The following is a 23,330-nucleotide window of genomic DNA, read 5'->3' as shown; positions in this document are numbered from 1 at the left end:
TTCAAGTTCAAGCACATGCCCCCATAAAGGGTTCTGCACCCTGCTGCTAAGATAATATGACATTTCAATTAAATTAAAATCATTTTATGTATCTATTTACACCATAAACCGAGAACAGAAAAGTTTAAAACCAGTGCATGCAACGCAGTCCAATTCAGGCAGATTTAATCCATTTCACTGTGATCCAGTCCGTTAAAACGCATCAAATCCCCTAAAAGCCGCCCGTGCGCCCCAATACCCAACAAGGGACTGTTGGACCTATAGTGTAACATAAACGGCAGGCAGGGGGCGACTCACCTCTATTTGTTTTTTTTAACAGGATTTTTTTCACAGTACACTGCAAAAAATGGAAAATATTTGTCATTTATAATTTGTTGTTTCTGGATTTTCTTTAAATTTCAAAATTTTCCATTAAGACATGAACAGCTTGATTCCCTGTCCAGAGCCGATTCTGATTAAGTGATACAGCTTCGGGTTCCTCTTGTTCCTCAACGTGGATCTGGGTCTACCTGGTTTTAGAAGTGGGAACAAAAGGCATATAAGATGAATGCAACCTGCACCGGAAGCACCTCAATTCACAGGGCGACGCAAATGATTTACCGATTAATTTACGGTTTATTTCATCATTTCACAGTGATTTATGGACACCGTAACGAATACACACTTTTTGCAGTGTGTGACGTGTGGGGGCCGAGCAGAGCGCTGCTCCGATTTAAGTTCCAGTCATCTGAATGTATGTTATCACTCTCCGAGAGGCTGTTAGTGCGAGGACTGCGCTGCGCTGGAGAACTCGCTTTGGGAAGTAAAAGAAGTTCATATACTGGGATTTACGCAGCGAAGACGCATGGCACAACCGCACTGGCACGACAGGATAACACCTTTACCGACTCCGTGTGACTTTTGAAAGAGAGAGAGTGAGGGGTTACGGATACTTATGGTTTGGTTGAACTGAGCTGAGTCCTCTCCAAACTGTGCGCTCTCCGTGGCCGAGCTTTAGAGAAATGGGATGCAGAGGCGCGCTGGGATGCTGCCTGTTTGTGGCGCTGTCCTGTTGCCTCCTCCCCGGCTGCAGAAGCAACATAACCGTGGCAGTGATGCTGCCGGACAATCACCACAAGTACCCGTGGGCTCTGCCGCGCGTCTTTCCAGCCATCCTCATGGCGCACGAGGATCTGCACGTCAAACACAAGCTGCTACTCGGCCGCACCATCAACATCCTCAACTACAGCACGGAGGACCCTGCCGCGGGCTCGTGCGCCGAGAGCCGGGCACAGGTGGTGGCCGTGGACGCCAAGCTTTACATCCGCCCAGACGTTTTCTTCGGACCCGGCTGCGTGTACCCGCTCGCCTCTGTGGGGCGTTTCGCGACCCACTGGAAGCTCCCGCTTATCACCGCCGGAGGACCCGCGTACGGCTTCTACCAGCGGGAGTACAGGACCATAGTGCGCAGCGGGCCGTCCACCACAAAGCTGGGGGACTTCGCCAACGTCCTGCACACGCACTTTAACTGGACATCCCGGGCCGCGGTGATCTTTTACGACCTGCGGCAGGATGACCGGCCGCACTACTTTCTCTCTGAGGGGATTTACTTCAACCTGAAGGAGCAGATGAACGTCACGGTGGAGGCCATGCCGTACACGGGCGACCAGGATTACTCGGAACTCATAGCTTTCATGAAGGACAACGGGAGAAGTAAGTCCACAGAGTAAAAAAAAAACAAAGGTGGTCTACAGATGTCTGTGACTTGTCATACAGCAAAGTCAACTCCAAATATGTTTCCCAACAAGTCAAATAACATAAAACAGCGATTTAGTTCACTTTATCAGCAAGTTTTGCAACTTGTCTTTGAAGCGCGTCGTTATCTCGAAATAAAGCAGATCACCATCTGGCAAATATAAAGATAATGTCAGTGGATGGATGAGACTCCTACGGATGCTGCAGCATAGGAAACTCTTGATTTGGAAAGAAACTAGAAAAAATGTGGGCGGAAAATGTACTTTTAACGTCTACTTATTTGCGACATTAATTTGAGTTTTACAAATGAACGAAATTAGGATATTCCGCCTTTAATCAATGAGGGCACCATTTCGCCTCCATTTCCCAGCAGATACAAACAAAGGTGGACGGGAATTGGTGCAGGAAAAGCCCATTTATTCCGGAGTTACAGAGGAATGTTTAGGCTGTGGGCACTCTGCTGCTGCTGGTTTATTGCCCGTGGAGGACCACCACCTGAGTTCTTTTTTTTCTTACAAAGGGAATGAGAAGTACTCCTTAAATGTGAGCCCTCGGGGCCAAAATAGTCTTTAGGTGTTGTTCAGCCTGTCTTAACCTGGAATACTGTATCACGTTGCAATACAGGAATTTGGTTGTCAACAAATCATTATGACAGCCTTTTTCGGTGAAATGTAAATCTCAGACAGCAGTGAGAGGCTCTTAAATCACTCATCACCATTCTGTCCTCACGTTTAATTAACTGCTGTGAGGCAGATGTAATCGTTATTGCTGGAGTGAAAATGTAATTGTGACGGTCTGGATGTTTTTAGAAATTGACGCATAACTTTTTCTATTATAATAATTATTCTAAACGTGCAAAGTGCGGACTCCATAACTCACAGACAACTTGAAGTAAAATAATATTTTTTTTATGTATAAAAACACGTACGAAAATTTGATGAATTTTCACCTGTAATTTTAAGTTGAATGTATGAAATCAGAAACCCTGTTCTGGGGACCATTGTGACTTTAAAAAGCCACATTAACCCACTGCATTGGAAATAAAGGCGCACGTAAAACTCGTAAAATGCACAGAAACGTCTAAAAATGGCGCTTAAGATTTTTTGAAAATGGTCTATATTTTTCTAAATATACCAGACAACATATGCATCTAATTAAATGATGTCTGTTCTGATTCGCCATACAGTCAAACTGACAGGGAAAAATTGAAATCACAGTGAAAGTGTTTATTTTCCTATAAAAGCGTAGGAATACATCAACACTGGAAGAAAACATTAGAAGCCCGATGCATAAAACACAAAGGCAGAAATGTGCATACCCAGTTTTTAACCACATTTATAAAGCCCTGCTCATGAAATGCTTCTCTTTAAAACATTTCAGTCATCATGCAACTACTAATGTACTAACCTGATTTCAACCATTTTTAGCCATGAATGGATGAGGACATTCCCCAAAGGAGTCATTTGCATTTTAAAATATTATTTGCACCACAACACAAAAGCATGATAATGAAGAGCATCAATAAAGAAGAAGCAGAAGAAGAAGTTCACAAATCTCTTTTATTTGATGGTTTCAATTCTGTCAATTCTGATGAAGAGAACAGAAACGGCTGAATAGAAAAATGTAATGTGGGCAGTCAGCTTTGTAAAGTAAGAGCAAAGGAAGGAGACACAGATGGACAAATGGAGCATAGTGTTTTGGCTGTTTTCTCAAACAGTCTTTGGAAAAACCTGAAGCAGCACACGAGCTGCAATTGCTCTAAAATCCAGTGTATGTATGGTCTGAAGAATGCATAAAGTTTGCACATTCTCATCACACGTGCTTTCAGTTGGTCCGTGGGAAAACGTGCATGCATCATTTATGCATCGACCCAGGTACTTACATTGAGCCAAATGGCTCTGGCTTCACAGAAGCTATTTTGACATGACAAAGTATCATGAAATAATTAGTCATGTAAATTAAGTCACAATGTTTCCATTTGTAACGCTTGTTTTTAACTAAATATTTTATATCAAAATGGCTGCTGTGTTACAACTACCTTCATGCGACCATAATAAAATCTTATATGCTAGCTTGTTATGCTAGCTATATCAGCGGAAGTTGGTTATGTTTATTTCTAACCAACAATTTCGAGAGATCTTTCATTCAAGTTTAAACGTACAGTTATTTAAACTTTAGATAGCAGTAGAAAACTACTGCCTACTTTTCTATCTTGAAATTAAAAAGTTAGTACCTTTGTGCTGTCTGGCTTCTAATTGGAGGAATTAAGTATGTTATTATCGTTTCCAGTTAGCATTAAGCGGGAATCAAGTTAGCTTAGCTAAGCTTCCCAAATGAGAGCGCGGCAAACAGCTAGCCTGGCTATACCAAAAGTTTAAAACACAGCTGAACCTCATTATTCAACTCATTAGTTAGTTTAAATTGCACCTAACAGAAATTAAAAGTTTTTTTTTATGATCTTAACTAGAGATTTTTTGCACATGATGACTTGTTACAGTGTTGGGAGACATTGCCAAACAAAGCTGTTCTGCTGACAGGAAAACACTTCTGAGATATTATTTATTTGGTTATTTATTCATTGAGGGGAATTAATAAATAATCAACTTACAGCTCAGAGATCACAGTGGCTCCTCTACAGATTCAGGTTTCAGACACGCTTTACATAGATGATTGTGGATGTTTGCCTGTTTTAAATGTATATCTTCACAGAAACTTTAATGACCTGTAACTGCAACCGCAAATGTGAACGAGTGTTGTCATTACAGTGAGTATTCAGAATTTTAGAGCTGATTCTGATACTTATCAACAGGGCATGGGGGCTTTGCAAAATATTTATTATATTATAGTCCGGGGAACATTTGGAGGGAATCATTTCTTTGGAAAATACTCAATATTTCCAGGCAAAATCCGCTTCCAGCCAGTAAATATTGGTTGTGTTATGGTTTCTGGCGCAGTGAAACAAGTCAAGATTTAGACATATTTATCTGCTGTTACTGTAAAAGTGTAAAGGTAATCAAAGGGCAACACAGCGGCAAAGAAAAGGGGTGAAAGGTGCAGGCTGCTAACCCCCCGCTCCCTTCACTGATGAATTACGGTGCTGCTGCAGTGAGCTGGAGGTCATGGAAGCTAATGGTTTTGTCAGGGCTTGTCCTGGCTCGGCTTTCAGCTCACTTTTATCCCAGCAGATATCCTACAAGCTGTCAGCTCTGTTGAGTCACTTCATTGCCGACTGGATTCAAAACAGCAAGAGGCAGGAAAAACTCGGCTTTTAGTGTGCAGCCACACATCATTGGAGCGCTGACAACTGATCAGGTTCACCCATGCTTCTGTGGTGACCTTTCCCAACGTTGCAGATTTTAAAAGCAAAAAAAAAGATACAGATTTGTTAGATTTGCTTGATAACTTAGTATTTTCTATTGTATATATTTTTTTATAATCCACTGGCAGGATTAAGGCTGAGGATATCAGTTGGAAAAGTATTGGATGCCATGGGAACGTTGACAATTCAGAATGAAATCAATTAAGCTGAAAAATCAGAGCAAAAGGATTTAAATCATCATAATTTTCTTGACTGACATCAAAATGAGGGTTTAGGATGAACTTATTATATAGAATACATTTTAATACCCATTTCAACACTGAAAATCAACAGGGGTGATAATGACTTTAATCCTCTTTTATCATTCTACCTGTTGTACTACTCTGTAGAATACAATAATTCCTGGTGGAATAATTAACAGAAAATGGAAAGACAGATTAGCCACCATAAGTGCTGATTTAGGCCGATTGAGGATGTTGCTAAAATCAACCCTTATTTGGTGATTTCCACATTATGAGCTTTGTTTCTCCTCATAAAAGTGTTCAGTAGCTTCCACCACTGCTCAGACGATGTAGCAACAGTCCCAATTTCAGTTTATACCTGTCTGTACATCTCTTAACATCTAACCATTCACTAAAAATCATTTTCTAACTTACATTACTGCCGTGAGCAGGCAAGAGAAAACGGCTTATTGTCTGTTAAATGCATTTATTTAATTTCAAGACCAGAAGAAACTGCAACCCAAGCTTTTGTGGTAAATGGAAAAATCTCGTTAGTGGGACCAGAGTGGGAGTATGATTGATTACGACTGTTTGAAATTCAGTTTGTCTAATTGAGTATTTTGTTTTTTAACTCCACAATGAAACTCTTCCCAGGGAAAAGGAGATAAATGTAATATATATCTTAATATAGAAAACTTTTTACTCTAAAATAATCACAACTGAGCTTAATTTCCATCAATAATTGATGTCATCCAGTAACTCTTTCAATGTACATTTGGATGAGATAAAAATGTTTAACAAGAGACTACGATGCTGCTTTTACCCATTATAACATGCCAATATTATAATTTCCCATTTCTAGTAGTAGCAATTTTACCCTAAATGCTCTCGGGTTATGACGTGCTACGACTTGGAATTACGTTCAGCGGCTTCCTCTTAGGGGACAAGAGTGTGCGACAGCATCAAGGGATAATATTATGCTATTTCCTGCATGCTGTGTTGGGCCACAGTTCCTTATAAGCACAACTCTCTGAGATAGTTGACAGCTTTTTTTCTTTTTGATGAAATAATATAAGTTAACTATTACAGTTGGACTGAGAGTGAGCTGCCAGTTGTCTTGTAGAGGCTTAAAATCCACAAATCAAACAAGTTGTTACCGTTAATTTCAGAGCCTCCACATAAGGCGTTACGGTCAGTTAACATGTGTGAATAAAAAAAGGAGCTGTTCTCACGCTTTTAAGCCCGAGTGCAGCTTTTTTATTGGAAATTAGGGCGTTTTGGTCACATCAATGCTGATCAGGGCCAAAGCTGAGAAATGCCGTGACTACAGGACAGAATGTCTGCATGAAAGAGATCAGACAAAATTAATTGTACTCAAAAACTAGATGTTAGTGTTTTATTTATTTATTTGTTTGATTTTGACAGAGTAAAATGGTCAAAAATGGTGCTTGACACTATTCTTTTATCGGTCGATGGCAAGTTAACAGTAGTGACGACAGCTGAGGCCCTTTTATACGTAAAAAGTTAACGTCTCATCGAGCATTTACTGGTTGAAAAGAAATCTAAAAGACATCTAAATGGTCCAGAAATGTAGGTTAAATTAGGGGTAGAAGTGAACGTTTTGTGGATGTCTAAGACATTGATTGAATGTTCATATTTAGCTGAGATGTCACAGTATAAGTAAGTTCTTTACTTCTGTGCATTGAGCTCTGGATCTGGTTCATCAGTGCTTGTTGGAGCTCATTAAGCAGAATATGTAAAGTTAAATAAAGCTATATAAAGTTTTTAATTTACCAGTATATGATCTGTTACAAGATCATTGAAATTGTCGTTCCCAAATCACCTGCCACCTTCACGGTGTCAGGAGGCATCTGGTAGTCTGCACTCAGCCTCTGTTGTTCCATCATAAAAATTTATATAACACATTGAGATATAACCCTGAAAAGAGTTCTTAGATGTTCAGACTGCGAATCAAAAGATTTTCAGCCAAAAGTTGGCATTGAAACCTTGGTTGGTGCACTCTGTGATTTTATGAGACAAAGACTTCTGTTTACCTACAGTTGTTTGTGGGAATTATAAATTAAGTAATAATAAGGACTAGACTGCCTGGGCTAAGAGATATTCAGGACTAAATGAGGTATGTAGTTCATGAACCTGTAACTGGTAACAGATTGTCATTCTAAGATGATGATGATGGGAAGATGATGACAGAATGATGCATTTGGTGAGGAATGTGCTCACTAATGACCACAATGAAAAGTAATTTTCTCACATACATCTCTTGATATCAACACCCTGCTGGATTTCTCTCTGGAGCATCTTTTAACCAGAAAATAGTCTCTGTGGCTCAGTATATTAAGAGCAAATTTATTGTCATGTACGGGGAAAGACACAAAATTTCTCCTCCGCATTTAACCCATCCAGGTTGGCACCTGTTGAACACACACATGCACAGGCTCACACACTCATAGAGACAGATGCCATACACCGGAGGGGTGAGCAGCCAATCACAGCGTTTCTTAAATGGGAATGTGCAAAGCTTTGTGGATACCAGCGATATTTCATTCACCTGCATTATAAAATGATGTTTTGTTATCTGAATGAAGATAACAAAACATAATTCGTCTTTATGCTTTTTTAATTTCTTTATGGAATATCAGAGGGAAAATCTGTGCTGTCTCAGAGAAAGACTCTCTTTCTCTTTGATCCATACGCATGTCAGTAATTTGTTGTTCACAGTGAGAGATGAAAAGAGTCTTTTCTGTAAAGCTTAGGCAGTGCTTCGCTGTAATTACAGAAATCCTGTTACCTGAGAAAAACACCTCAACAACAGTAGATTAGACTTGCAGGCTGCTTTGACATGCTCTGGTAAAAGTAGGGTTGGAAAAGCTTCTCAGACATATTAGAAGGAGGGATAATCTACCTCTGAGGAGAAGTCAGCTAAGAGCCAAACATGACACTTGTTATAATTCAAAAGAATCAACATCCCTAAAGTTATCAGTTGTGTTTTTCTAAAAGTGTCAAGAGAGCTTGTTTCAAGGCTTCGCACCATACAAGATCACACTACTTGCATTCCAACACACTTTTATGTGCACTACATAAAAAAAGTGATATTTCGCTCTGATGTGTGCTGAAAGAACACTTTTAGTAAATCAAGGGCAAGGTAGAAACTCGGAGCCCGAACAATAATAACAGCCATGACCATTGTGAGGTTATTTTCCTCAGAGAGAGTTAAATGGCACCATGAAGCGAAAGTGCCTTTATTTACTCTGAAGGCTCTGTTAGAAATGACTGTGTTTACTGTGCTGTATTGAATGTCTGCCAGGATCTAAGATGTTTTCACTTTAGTGTGCATATGACCAGTGTTCAGCATTTACGGCTGACGCCACAGTAGCTAAAACAAGTAGGGTGGGCGGCCGTGGCTCAGTGGGTCATCCACTAACCAGAAAGGTGCCGGTGCTGGAGGGGTGGAAGTCCACCTCCTTGCCACGGCTGAGGTGCCCTTGAGCAAGGCACTGTGCCCCAATGCTCCCTGGGCGCTGTGATTGGCTGCCCACAGCTTCAGTTTATGGCATCTGGCTCCATGAGTGTATGACCCTGTTCAACAGGTGCCAATGAGGCTGGGTTTAATCCGAAGGACAAATTTCGTGTATTTCCCTGCACGTACATGACAATAAAATCTGATCTTAAAGTTATAATTAACTTTTCTTGAAACAATCTAACCGCACAAGACGTTGTGATTATTGTGGCGGATGCAATTTGTGGTGCTTTTGAATTGAATTGCATTGCGTTGATTGAGAGATTCGTCTGTTACTGTGTCCTCCCTCTGTAAATTTACAGGCTTCACAGGTGGGTGTGTCTGACAAAACTGTTGATGTATAAGGAATTGGCTGGAATCCCGCTATACAGTTAACAGTAAACTCCGAAGGAACATTTCAATCTCTTCTGATTTAGCAACAATGTGTTGCAACAGCAAATCTCTTTCAACAATAAAAGATCCAGACAGGGGGGTTTCAATCGACTAGGAACCAGGATTTTGTTTAATGTTTAGTTCCTAAAAATAGGTTGGTTTGGAACGTAGAATATTGGTTTACAGCAAGAAGGAGACACAGGCAGGACTCTTGCTGTTATAACAAAACTGGTGGACAGCATTTGACATGGTTTCTGTCTCTGACTTATAGTGCTAGATGTCAATAATTGCTACACACTGTTTCTTTAAGACGTTGAGCTCATTTCACAAGTCTGTCAAACCAGCCTGCTCGGTTACCAGGGAGACAAGTCTTACCTGAGTTGGAGGTAAAACCGCTGCTGCCTCTGTAAGAGATGCAAGAAAGGGAGCAGCAATTTTTATAGGAAGGTCTATTGTCTATTGTCATTTTCAGGTAATTATAGGCTTCTCAAACCATATATTTCACCAACCCTAACTTGTGGTTTTTGGTGTCTAACCAAATCAAACACATACTGAGCGTGCTAATAATGTAGCAGCAACAAATAGAAACAAAAAACCCTTCAGAAACTGTAAAAAATGGGGAAAGATTATACAAGTATTGTTCTCTGGAATCAAACTTGTCTCTCTTGGTCAGAAATCATGCGCTCAGTGCTATCAACAACATGCAATGCGCTTTCTTTTTTCTGTTTTTTTGAAGATGTTGTGCGAAGTTGTTTAAAATATTTCTGTGAGATCAGGTTAGGTCAGAAATACAGTGATTTGTGTTTGTTGATGACAGCTCTTTGGTTTGAGTCTCCCAGGCCCTAAGGACACAAATCATCTCAACCCCATTTACTTTGACAGAAGATATTCCATCTTGAGTGATCCTTCAAAAAAATCTTGGGATCTTCATCAAGAAACATGTCAACTACAAACTACAATTTATTGCAAAAAGAAAGCCAAAAAAACAAGCTAATGGAGGGTTTGTGGAGCAGTGGAGTGAGCAGAGAAAGAACAAGGTTAAACATCCTGCTGGAGATGGAACAACTTCTTTAGCCAACATTTGAAGGTGCTTTGTGTGAAATAAAAACTTCACAATCCAGTAAGACTGCTTAAACACGGGAGGACATTTTCCCCAGCTGTGTAGCACATTTATTTTGGGAGCAGTCCAGGAGACAGCAGGACTACTTGGCATGATGAACCATACTGGAAGAGATGAGAGTTAAGGTCGAAGCAGCAGCCCACTTCAGTCTAACACACGAGGAAATGTCTGCTAACTGGGAGCTTTGCCTTGGACTTGGCAGCTACCACTATTACATATGCTAGCATGGAAATAATGCTTCGTTTTTTTATTCATGACTCAACAGCAGGAGGGTGTGGGTGGCAGGGTGAAGGTAGTGGGGAAAGACACTGTCAGAGCCTGAAAAAAAGGTGTCAGGTTGGATTCTTGTGACTGAAAATACGGAAGTGGTAGATTATCCTAAACCAACACAGTTAGATAGTTGCTTCTCTCTCGGTTTTAAGCTGAAATGACTAAACTTTCAAAGCTGAGAAGCATTTTTTTGTTTTTGTAAAGACATTCCCTATTTCTAAATGTAGGTCACCAAGCGGCAAATGTGCATGTTTTCCTTCTGTCTGATTAAAATCAACATTTGGACAAAGGTTTTCGAGTGATTGACAAAGTAAGAAGTAGTAAGAAGCACCTTCGTTGTTGAATCCACAGCAGTATTAAAAGACCAAATGTTACGCATCTTTCTTTGGTTGTTTTGAGGGACCCCAGTCAAGCACATGATATGCCTTTGTTGTGCATCGGTGTCATCTATAAAAGAACAGAGAATGAAAGGAGGTGTGAGGTTGACCTGCCACTGATTCACCTGTGAGCCGGCATCATAGTGACAGGCCAAACCATGTGTAATGGCGAGCTGGCACCACGGAACGCTGTTGTCCCTCAGCTGGTTCCCTGATGTCAGCGTGATAAATGTTTTCCCACACTGATGTGGCGCTGAACCGACTCTGTTTGATAACGGCTTAACAAGAATGTCTATTTTGGGCTGATGAGGCAGATCCGATGTGTGAGAAAGGTTGTGGTATCTATGAAGCTTTGCTGTTGTAAGCTGTGCAGAACAAGGTCCGGCATCCTGCTCAAATAACCTCCAGGGAAAAGATGTCGCTTTGATGGTCGCGTATATCTCCTTCATACGTTATTCTCACAATATTAAGCGCTGTATCTGATTAAAGAACAAAGATTTTTTAAACTTATAGATGATTGTTTAATGGAGCTTTGCACAAAGTGTTTTATTCCCAACTCATCCTTGCTGTGGAATAAATAAACCTTTGGTGGATGCTCCTTTTATTCCCAATCCTAACACCCTCACCTGTCATCAATTAATCTGATGATTGTAGAACATTCTACATGCTATTACTTATAAGTTCTTTGGATCTATCCCAACTTTTTTTGAGCGTTTTGCTGGCCTCAGACTCAAACTAGATTTGATAATATAATTTCTAAATACAATGAAGCTGGTCAGTAAAGACACTGAAAATGACTTTTGTCTTTGAAATAAAGATACAAACAAGTTAATGAAATACAGATTTAAGTTTTTACCACATTTTTATGAAACTTACTAACCTCCTGGAAATGTTTTTTTAATATTCACCCTCATCTTTGAATGATTTTAGTCTTCATCTTGGCTTGTCTGGGATATTTTCATCTCCTTGAGATGATTGTGATGAAGCTTGACTTTTATTCTAATCAGACATTGCAAAAGTTGGAATAGACGCCAGCTGTTGGAGGGTAATATTCAGTGTTTGCGCCATGTTGTTCCATTCAATATGTGAAACCACAAGACCTGTCAAAAATATGTGACACAGCTCTGGTTTTAACAGTGATTATAGGTATTGTCACAATGACAGTGAGCTCCTCTGCAGATTAGTAAGGGAGCAGAAGGACTTTTAATCAAATAGAGGTGATTAGCCACAAGAAATGAGCTGATTTAAATGAAAAGCAGCACCTCTGAACTATCATATTGAGTAATTGTCATAAAAATGACATAATCAAAAGAAGGAATCGATGAGTGCTTTATTACTTTGTCATACCCTTATTTGTCTCCCCCACTTTCTCTCCCAGCTCACTATGGTCCAGTTTGGAATTCAACACAGGTTACAGATGAGAAAGAACACGTCAACATGAAGCTATTTGCAAGGAAACTTAAGGGATTTGGATTAGCGACAAGAAAGTGATTGAGTGTATGCAAGCTGAAAGGGAACAAGCGAAGACAATAGTACAACTGCACTCACTTTCCTCAAGCTCGTCCCACTGCTTCGAGCAACACTGACGCCTCAAGTTAACAGGTTTACAAACTCTCAGCCATCCTCGGGCTCTCCAGCATAAATTTCTGTGCCTCTCCTCCTGGGGCCTGTTGCACATGTGTGCTGGCTCTGCTTGCATGTGCAGCCTTACATCTGGAATATATCCATGTGTGCACAGCGGCTGTTTGGTGTAAGTAATTAAAAATGGTTCACGGCTGAAAGTGGAATCCAAAAATATTATGTCTCGCCGATAATAAGTGCTTTAATCGAGAGAATTTTTAAGATCTATATTTGCAGAGATAGCTCTTCCAAACGCAAAAGATGGCAAAGTTAAACACAGACTACATGACAGATGCTTTTCCCTGCCACCTTATTTTTGATGACATTTCACAGGACATGACTGTTCTGTGATCAGTTTGTTTATCATGCCATAAGACCAAAGTCAAACCATAGTGACTGTCATATCTTATAGGAATTGTGCACTTGGTATAAGACTTAGATTTCTGCAATGATAATCTATATTTCACAGAAACAAATCAGTGACTGAGATAAACCTCTAATTCTTTTTCTTTTCCATCTGCAGTCATATATATCTGCGGGCCCCTGGACACATTCATGATCATCATGAAGCAGTTTCAGAGTGAGATCCAGGACCCGGAAAACTATGCTATCTTCTATTTGGATGTGTTTGCAGAGAGCTTGACTGATCGTAAACCGTGGAAGAACCCCAAGTTCGAATGGGCCAATCCCATCGAGGTCTTTAAGGTATAATAAACAGAACACACAATTGTTCTTTTTTCATTGTTTCCTCTGTTCCGTACTTTTGTGTTTGGTACAAAATATTACAAAACCTTCTGTTGGCAGTTCTGTTACTGTCTTACCCCACATATAGAATGAACCATGTTTAAATGAACTTTTATGTTAGGTTGAGTGATCATTAACCAAAGCAACAGGGTGTGAAGCTTTTATGGTAATGACAGACATTAGACCGTGTTAAAAAAGATTACATACATCCTGATGAGTTTAAAAGAGTTCCATCCGTTTAGCCAGTGTGTGGGTTTATTTAGTATTTCAGTCCCTGAAGATTCAAACTAACACCAACCCCCTCGACAACTTTAGGAAGTCAGATTCTTAAATGACATTAATGAATGAGTGGATGTGTTCTCACAGGAAGCCATTTAGCCCTGCAAATTAGTGCAATGAGAAAGAAGATGGTAGACACACAGGTGTCGTTCGCCTAATTTATCTCTCCAAATGCCAAACTGTTCTCTTAATTCTCTTAATTCATTTCTCTCAAAGTTTTGAAGTTTTTAGTATCCTCTTATGCAATCTAACTGGACTTATGGGTGATTTAGTATTGTGGCTGCTCTTATATTGTCTCATTTGTCTAATTTTTTCTAATTTTATTTGGAAATACAGTCTAGATTTTAATACTGTCAGTCACAAATGTGCAATTAGATAAGATGATACAATTTTACAACATGGTCTGGGTGTAATAGATTCTCATTAGCTGCAGGGTGTTTCTGTTTATGCGTTTGGCACATGCTTTTCTCCAAAGCAACTTACACCGGTAGGGGTAAGGGGGTTTTGCCCAAGGACCCCTACTGGAGGTAGTACCTTTCATGCAGGATATTTGAACCCAGGTCACCCACATGAAAGGTGGCAATCTTACCACTTACTATCCAGTCCCCAATACCATGAGCTCACAGAAAGGCAAATGTAATGCTCTTGCACAGGTTTGAGAGTTGTTGACTCATATTGTGCATTTCAGGAGGTTTGTGACCATTCAAAGAGGCGCCATTGAGGTCGCTGTGATGGTGGTAACAGAGCTGAACTTTGACTTTGTGCTGGATCAAACATCTGTTGTTTATTAAAAGTGCTACACCCAACCCACGACCCTGAGATTAAGAGTTTATTATTGTTTATTGTTTATTGTTCAAAGGTCATGTGCTGACGTAGCCTGTACCAGAGCAAAGCCACACATCTAATAGATTAACTTTTGCTCAGCTCTTAAAACAGGCCTGCCAATACAAAACCTAAAAACCTCTTCTGGCATCAGCTGGCTATGGATGCCTTGACATTAGGATTTAGAAAAAGAAAAAAAGCTTAATATCTTGTTTTACAACCTTAAATTTCATCACCCCTTCATTCCAAATACTACAGGTTGGGGACTGTAAGAAGGCCCTAGATGCAAGGAGCACACTAATCTTGAAACTTGATAATAATTTACTTCTCATTAGTAGTCATTTCATGTCCAGTTAGCTGTAACTTGCTATATTAAAGCTACAGCTGACATTACATATGATATTGATTTGGAAGCAAGTACATCCTGGATAAGTATCTACTATAGTTTTTTTTGTTAGATACTGTTAAATTATTTACTCTTAGTCAGCTGTATCCACAGTTGTTGACTTTGAATTTTGCTAGCTTAATGTTAGCTCTCTGGCTAATAGCTAAGCAACCCAAACACAAGTCAGAATATGTAACGGCTATGTTTGTCCACAGCTCAAAATGCTGCGGTCTCACCATAAAGGTTCAAAATAGTGCAGCGACTATATTTTCCTTACTTAATTTCCTACAGATATGCAGCTACATGTCTCACTTTGTGGTCAATGGTACTACATCATGACACTGAGGTTCAGCGGCTCATTATGTTCCTAATCGAGACCACACTCAACGGCTCATGATTATGTAGATTTTAAACACTGTTGATTTGCCACAAACACATTTATGGAGGAAGGAGGGCGAAGTGGAAGATATTAGTCCGTGAACTTCCATGTAAGAGACCCCAAGTTCAACTTTTTATTACACTTGAGTCCTAACTTATTTTACTTTGTTTTCTTCACAAAACAAAACAAAAAGAAAGAAAAAATAAGAAGAAAAGAAATGTGTCGCAGTGTCATTTTAAGAAACACCTTGTAGGAAGTATTTCTGAACTATGTAGACATGAGGATTCACATTTTACTATTTGTGGGCCACTGTTAACATGGATGCTGTCTATACAAAACAGCCTCAGAGGTTATAGCCACTGATTGATGTTAAGTTTTGGAGATGTGGACAGATGACTGGGGAGACTCGTCAAAGAGTTATTTGAAATAGGCCGACAAGAAAAAGCCTCAGGGAAACTGAGCTATAGTTTCTGAAAAAGTTAAGATTTTGATTGACAAACATATGAGAATATAAACTAATTGTCTCACTGTTTTTTTTTTGTTTTTTTAGAAAGTGCACTTGTAAATACATATTGTATTAGTAATAGTAAGGATTACTGGACTCTGCAGAGTTAACAGACACAGTTCTGCCTTCTTCATCGTGTATGTATTCCTGATATGGATACTGTGTTAGACCTTAGCCCATATTTGTATCAAGAAAGTTAATGAGTAATTTTAGTGTTGCTTCCTCTGTTTTGAAACCATAAGGTGATCATAAATGGCTCTAGCATCAAACACACTTATCTCTTCATCAGTTTATCTGAATTTGAACTCCTTGGCTGGAGAACAAAATTTTGGCTCCAAATATGTTCATCATCCAAGGCGTTAATTTGTTGGCAGACCATAACAGGGCTCATTATGGCAATAAGCTCCATTTGCAGCAATAATGGCTTGTGGAAGTTTGCGGTCGGCTTCCAATCACTGTTGTAACATGAAAAATGATCTGAAGCTTGTCTGGTCAAGAGCAAAGCTGAAAGACTACAGAAATGTGAAAAGCTTGTTTTTGCTGGTATAGTGACAGGATCAACGGTGAGTTGAGGTAAATATCTGCACTGAAATGTCTGGCTGAAATATATTGTTCTGCTCTGTCTCTCATTAGTTTTTCAATACATGACAGAAATTGATGTAGAGTTTGCTGAACATTCAGCCATCCATTTATTACCATTCAGCAAAAATAATGAAGCATAATTTACACAACATAATGTAGTCTGGCAATGATGGCTTTATAAGAATTGAATAGAAAGGTAAAAGCTTGCAGGCATTACATTACTCATGAGGTGTCTTTACACTGAAAATTAACGACCAGACGACCAGGCTGATTTGTTTTTTTGGAATCTTGTGAAAATAGTTTGCAGCACACAAACTCTTTGGGTGCTGCTATAGATGCCAGAAATGCTAATAACTACCATTTTGCTGTGTACACGCTCTTGAACTGCTTCTGCTGCTGCTGCTAATGTCGCTGTCATATTGATGTTGGAAAATAATTTGCAATATTTGATTCATGAAACTTTGTGCCTTCAACCAATAAAATTGATTCGATGTCACTCGAGCCAGAGCAGTGGAATTTTCCCCAGCCCACACACTCAGGGCAGTGAACTTTAAGGCTCAGCAAGTCATAGTTTGTTCTGGCTTGAATTTTACACCTTTTTGCTCCTGAAATTCTGTTTGAGCTTGACCATCATGGATTGTGGGAACACCTACAGGCCTCTTTTTATCTAGTGGACTTAAGAGTCTGGTATTTTGCCAAAATGTTTATAATTAACAACCATGTCTTGGTTCAAAGTCCTGAAATGGTTTTCCGATGTTAGTTGATGTCTTTAATAAATTGTAATTCTATGGATTTAATATAAAATCCTAGCAATGTATAACCTCAGTTTGTTAGCTTATTAGAAAATGCTGTAGATTACTTTTGAAACTGAAAAATATGGAACCAGACAATAGCTATTTCAGTTATTTATTTACACACCCTTATTGCAAGATCACAAATGAATTATCCTGACAACACTTTTCCCTTTTATGCTGGGACTGATGCCTTCATTGTGCTATGGTGTCATGTGTGAAAGCACAAAGGCCTCTGGCAACGGAGCGTGTGAGGGAAAGCTAACATTTCAAAATGCACCGCTCTATCCACCAATGCTGTCAGCACTCAGCTGATTCCACAACAGCAGCTTAATGTTTGAGCACTCGCTGATGCGGGGCTGAGCCGTCATTGTCTGGCATGTGTGAATTTCCAAAGGAAACAGTAATATAGTTAGTTCAGATCGCATATTCTTTGAATGGCCTGTAGTCATTGGCCGTATCTAAATGCCACAATGGCGTGTTTTGGGAGGGAGGGCGGTCTCGTGAATTATCAAAGATGACGGTGATGAGTGTCTGACTTACTTGATCTTACCTGATTTTGACAAAAGCATCATGTAGTCAGAAAAGATCTCCCTGTTTCTGCCTGTAGGTGCTCATGAGTATTACAGATCATGTAACTGCTTAAGAGTATTTGCTCTCAAGAATTCAGGGTTTGTTATCTCCAAATAATAAGATAATTAACTTGTCTTAAGATATCAACTTCAAAACATAATTTCAAGCATGGCTATTCTGAGCTTCTATTTAGATAAACCCTCATTTTTGATTGATATTGTGTAGATATGTTGCTTGTTCATTCTACAGTCCATTTCGACCATATCTTTAATAACATTTTATCCTCTGTGTGTCTTCTCCAGTCTGTTTTCGTCATTACATACCATCCTCCAGATAATCCAGAATACAAGGAATTTCAGAAGAAACTCCACGCCAGAGCCCAAAGAGATTTTGGTGTTCAGTTGGAACCGTCACTGGTAAGTTAGAAATCCTTGTGAGTTCTTGTGAGCTTCATTTGTAATGCAAGTACAAGTTGCCAAAGGAGACACGCGATGCCCTTTTTTCACAAGCTGACACATTTCTTTAGGTTTTAATGAAATGTCTGTGACATGCTTTGATCAAAACACCACAGAAAGACAGTACAGCAGTTCAATTTATTTTCTTCCCGTTATTTACACTTAGGGCTGGGCGATATGGGATAAACTCATATCACGATATTTTTTTATATCAGTCGATATATCGATATATATCGGGTTCATAACTTTTAGCATCCACTTGAACCCCTTATTTCCCACTGTGCTTATTGGTAGCATGTCTTTTACAACACAATAAGCTGCTGCATTTGTAAAATCACGGTGTCTCTTAGATTTTTTTGTCATATGGCGCTGGATAAAGCAGACTCTGTGGTCTTCTGTTGCTGCTGCACAGGCCTTGTTATTGGGGGAAGATTAGCACTTGTTTGTAAAAGTTTGCATTCTTCGTGCTCAAACGGGTTGCTTCAGGTGATGAAACAGATTAGCGGTATTTCCTGTGTTTGTCGGAACATGTGTTCGACATCATTTGCAGTGCTCACTACTCTGTTTCATGTCGGACTTCAAAATACCTCCACACCACTCTATTCCAGCCACGTGATTGGTTCAGTGCGGCGCAACTCTCGTTGTCATTGGCTATTCCTATTGTCTGTCAAAAGATGGACGAATGTAATCTATCCAAAGTATATCGACCATGTTTCATATCTCTATCGAGGAAAAGTTATTCCTCGATAGCTATCGTTATGGTTTTATCGCCCAGCCCTATTTAAGTGGCTCATTTTAAGGCGTGGAGTGACCCACTTGACTCCACTTTGCCCGTCTCTTCTTCAGGGTCTGCGTCTTTTGAGATATGTTGCACTTGATAACTCTTGGAGTATCTTGTTGCATTATGAGAGATCATACAGCAAATAACCTCATAAAACTAATAAAACATAATAACTAATAAAAAAATACTTGACAGCTAACATTAAGAGTTGTTGCTTATATGGCTAATATTTGTTTTTCTAACCTCAGTTAAAAAGCTGTACTCATTGTGCATTTATTGACAAATGGGATATTGTCATTTCCAACTTCTTTGTGGTTAAAATTAAAGAAATTCTCTGCAGGTAAAAAGTACTAGTTGCACATTATTAGCTTATTTATTTCTTCAGTTAAGTGGTCTATGTAACTACTGATGATATTTGATGTCAATAGCAAACCAGAAAGCAAGTTTCACATTCTTACTTTTTTGGTACAGCGAATATAGCATCATCTGAAATTGAAGCTGGGGTTATTGGTTGTGTTTTTAAGTTAAGTTACTTCAGACACTGAAATACATGCTCTCAAGTACAGAAAAAGTCATTTTTCAATAATATATTGTCACAGCCTGGCCCTTAAGGCACTGAGAAAATAGGAAATTTCAACAGTCAGTTAGAATATTTACTGCAAGTCATAATGAAGACGATGTGTGGGGTGTAAAATCAGAGAGTCAGCATTGTAGGAAGGTGGGATGTGCAAATGTTGTATGGTGTAAAAAAAACAAATAAAAAAATGAATAAAACCACATCACCCCAGGGCTCCCTGCTGAAGGGGGAGGAGAGGTGGAGGGAAGCCTCAGTAATAGCCAGGTTTGAAAGACAGGGAACAGAACCCAGGTGTTCCCATGAAGCTGCTGATAAAGCACTAAAAACCTTAAGAAAACAAACCAATGATTAATACAATAATAAAGAGAGAGAATACCGCAATCTCTCCTTTAATCATGAATAATTACAATGGTAACAGACATGTTAACAAACACTTAAATTATAGCTGCATTTATCTCAGATGTTCCATATTAGAGTTCAACAAAAGTACATTTGTCTGAACAAAATTGTCTCAATTAATTCAATTCCAAACCCTAGCAGAAGAACAGGCATCCCCTTGTTAAAGAACAAGGCGTTTCTTCACTTTCATCACAGAGAGCCTTAATCAAAACCCTGTGTTGTGCAAACACTGCTGTTGCTGTTGGTCCAAAGAATTTTTCTCCTTACAGATAGACTACATCGCGGGCTGCTTTTATGATGGTTTTGTGCTGTATGCAATGGCGCTGGAGGAGACTCTAGCAGAGGGCGGGGCCCAGAACGACGGCATTAACATCACAATGAGGACGCAGAACCGCCGTTTCATGGGTGAGTAAATGGATGGACTGACTTCTTACGCCAGAGCACATCTGAAAAACCAAATCTAGATAGATGGCTGATTCCTTGGATTCAAAACTTGTATCTCCTGGTGTACATTGAAGTATGTGACCACAAACTGAGAACTGATTATTGATAGAGAGTTTGGAAATGTCTCCTCAACGTTGCAACTCAAAGGCATCATTTCAGGTGACAAGTCACAGAGAATGGTGCTCTCTGATAAGACATGCTGTAAAACCAAGTGACTGATATCTAAACACGACCACAAAGCACCACTGAACCCAAAATGTGATTGGAAATATTCCCTTTCATCACAATAATTACACTCTTATTGAACATTCATCACACAACACTCCAGTTAATAGTACTTTCAATGCTTGACGTGGTATCTGACACACTTCCGTGTCGACTTTGCTGGCTGCCAGATCTGCGCTGATATCATACTGAGAGAAGGAAAATGGGATTTTGTTGCTTCAGATTAAAAGAAATGATTAGAGTTGCTTTGCTTGGCACGACTGAAGAAAAACAAAGAAAGTGGGACCAGGATAATGATGGAAAGTTTCACCTTAGTACTGTGGGTGTTTTGACAATGTTAACACTGTCTGGTTTAAACGAACCAACATTCACTCAGAAAATGTCCTTCTCTTCTTAACTTAGGAGTCACATTTGAACTCTTTCTCAAGCTTCATTTCAAAATGTAGTGGTTAAGGACAGAATATCAAGTGTGAAGGCTCTTAATGGAGCTATTTTCAAAGAACTGGTCCATACAGAAATCAGTGTGACAGTATGACAATGCTGGAAAAAAAGCTACTTTGAGTAAATTCCTTAGTTTATTTAATTCCTTAGTTTATTTCTGTGCAAAGAAGTTAACAGAAGTGTTTCTTTTTTTCTTAATAGGAGTGACAGGATTTTTTTCCACAGACGAAAAAAACGCCAGAAACATAGACGTCGACCTGTGGGCGATGACCAACCAGGAGACAGGAGAGTATGGAGTAAGTCAAGATTTTACTGCGTGAATTAAGTTTTGATTGATATTATAATACTCCGCTGTAATATAGCTAGATAATAATGTAGATATGGTCATTTAATATGAGTTTGGTCATATTATGTCGGTTTTGCTCTGAAGATCTTATGAAATCTTTTATGAGACGTTGTTGGATTAAATTTTTCATAAATGTCTGGAAATGGGATTCAGAGGGGACACATTCTGCCATTTATTCAGACATGGCCGACTACTTTGAGACGACACAATTTCCTGAGGCCTTATCAGACTGTTTGTGGAGTTCTTTGGTGAAAATATGATGGAGACAGAGAGTCCCACAGCTCCCTAGTCAACCATGAATTAACAGCTCTTTTCTTAGCAACAAGCTTTAGGGGGAGGAGTGAGTCATTTCACTTCACTCCTGCACTTTTGTATGTGGGGTGGGCCTTTTTTGAGGCCTGTCCTACAGCTTAAAGCTACCACGGAAACTTAAATTTTGAAATTTTTAACACTCAAGAGTGAAATATTATGAGAGAGCTGCCACTACCTAGCCTGAAAGTTCATACTAGCACACAGCAAAATGAAAAATACTTGACTGATAATTCTATTCTTGAGAATTTACAATTCAAAGCAGATATGTATAAGTTATAAAAGTTATTATTCAAGTTTTTCCCACCATAATTTAGAATTTTTACATTCTTTTTGTGAACAGCTATTGGTTCTGATGATGCATTCAAAGACAAACAGGAAATTGGAATCCCCCTTTATCCCGACTAAAGGGGACAAAAAAAATCCCTTTGCACCATCACTTCTACCATCAGTACAGCACAGGTAATTGCTGTTTGAAAAACAAAAATGCAAACAAAACACAAAGGAATGGAGCAACGGGGAAGTCCAGAGTTTATATATGACCGAGGATTTATTGGAGCATTATTCACCAGCCAATGCAGTGCATGTTTCAACATGTCTCGCAACGCAATTGTGGCTAAAAGATTGATTAGTGGCAGCTGTCTGTGGTCCAAATGCAGATGAGGGAAAAGTATTTGAGAATAAAATGGCTGTTTGATGTGTGATCTGAGCTCTCAGGCTATTTACAGTAAGCTCTCTCATATCATAATAACATACTCCAAGAGTTATTGAGTACCACAGATCTCCAAAGGCAGGCAGAACCTGAGGAAAAAGGGGTGGAGTGGGCTTGAGTGGGTCACTCCATGCCCTGAAATAATCTGCTGGAATGAAAGAAAAATGAGCTATTGTCGTGTCTCTCAGCGTTATTTTAACAAAGCAATAATTCATTAAGACCTCTGGAAATTGTGAAAAAAAGGACATAAAATGTCTCCATTGAAGAGAAAGAACATTTTTAGCAAATTTCTCTCTTTAGTTTGTCTTTAAAGAGAAAGTATTTACCGTTCTGACCCACCTCTGTTTGGACTGTGATGGCGAATACATGCAGATCGGCACACAGATGTGCCGTTTTAAGAAAAGACGCTTTTTCAGCAGTTCTTTGGTTGAGGATCATATTACAGCTGTGAACAACGCTGATGAGCTGAAGAGGATTAACTACAGATTCTTTCTGAAAACCCTCTTTCTGCTGCAGCACTCGAAACATTATTAATACAGAATTACTCTGGAAAATCTTGACATGGCAGCATTTTGGTGCTCATTTGGTTATTGCACATGTACTGATAATAAATGACAATATAATTTGCACTCCACTCACTCAAAACAATCTCTGTTTTCAACGACTCGGCTGTGGATTATTTTAATGTCACTACTGTCGGTCATTGTCAAGCTGCTCTTCAAAATAATTGCAAAAAAAGACAAATTCATGTGCCCCTAATTACTGTAATGAGAATTTTCTCAAAATTCTTTCCAGCGCCATTAGTCGTGTGTGGTTCTAAACCACAGCCTTTGCTTATGATTGGCCGTGGATGCAATGAAATCAAATGTTCACCAGAACACATGGAAAGCGGATATTGCTATCTGTGCAACACTGTGAGGTCTTGACTTGTCTAATGATAAGATTTGAAAAACCTCAGACTTCCCTCTCTGTGCGATTAAATTGAGTATTTTTGTGCTCTACTAACTGCT

At 39.3% G+C, this 23,330-nt stretch overlaps 1 protein-coding gene across 2 annotated transcripts in view; it reads left to right on the top strand.

Annotated features, from left to right (window-relative positions):
• The first annotated feature begins 729 nt into the window (after positions 1-729).
• The window catches only part of npr2 (natriuretic peptide receptor 2), a 56,162-nt gene continuing 33,561 nt past the window's right edge, over positions 730-23,330 (top strand). For both annotated transcript variants that reach the window (XM_072371327.1, XM_072371326.1), the window contains exons 1-5: positions 730-1,692; positions 13,095-13,276; positions 17,934-18,047; positions 20,113-20,248; positions 21,155-21,249. In XM_072371327.1, coding sequence (XP_072227428.1) covers positions 1,002-1,692; positions 13,095-13,276; positions 17,934-18,047; positions 20,113-20,248; positions 21,155-21,249 — 1,218 coding nt within the window. In that variant the 5' untranslated portion in view covers positions 730-1,001. The remainder of the gene's footprint in view (positions 1,693-13,094; positions 13,277-17,933; positions 18,048-20,112; positions 20,249-21,154; positions 21,250-23,330) is intronic.

The sequence above is a fragment of the Leuresthes tenuis genome, unplaced genomic scaffold (assembly GCF_036924035.1).
Source record: "Leuresthes tenuis unplaced genomic scaffold, fLeuTen1.0.hap1 SCAF_19, whole genome shotgun sequence".
In the NCBI taxonomy this organism is placed as follows: domain Eukaryota; kingdom Metazoa; phylum Chordata; class Actinopteri; order Atheriniformes; family Atherinopsidae; genus Leuresthes; species Leuresthes tenuis.
Note: the sequence above shows the minus strand (reverse complement) of the source record. Positions and strands in the feature narration are given on the sequence as shown.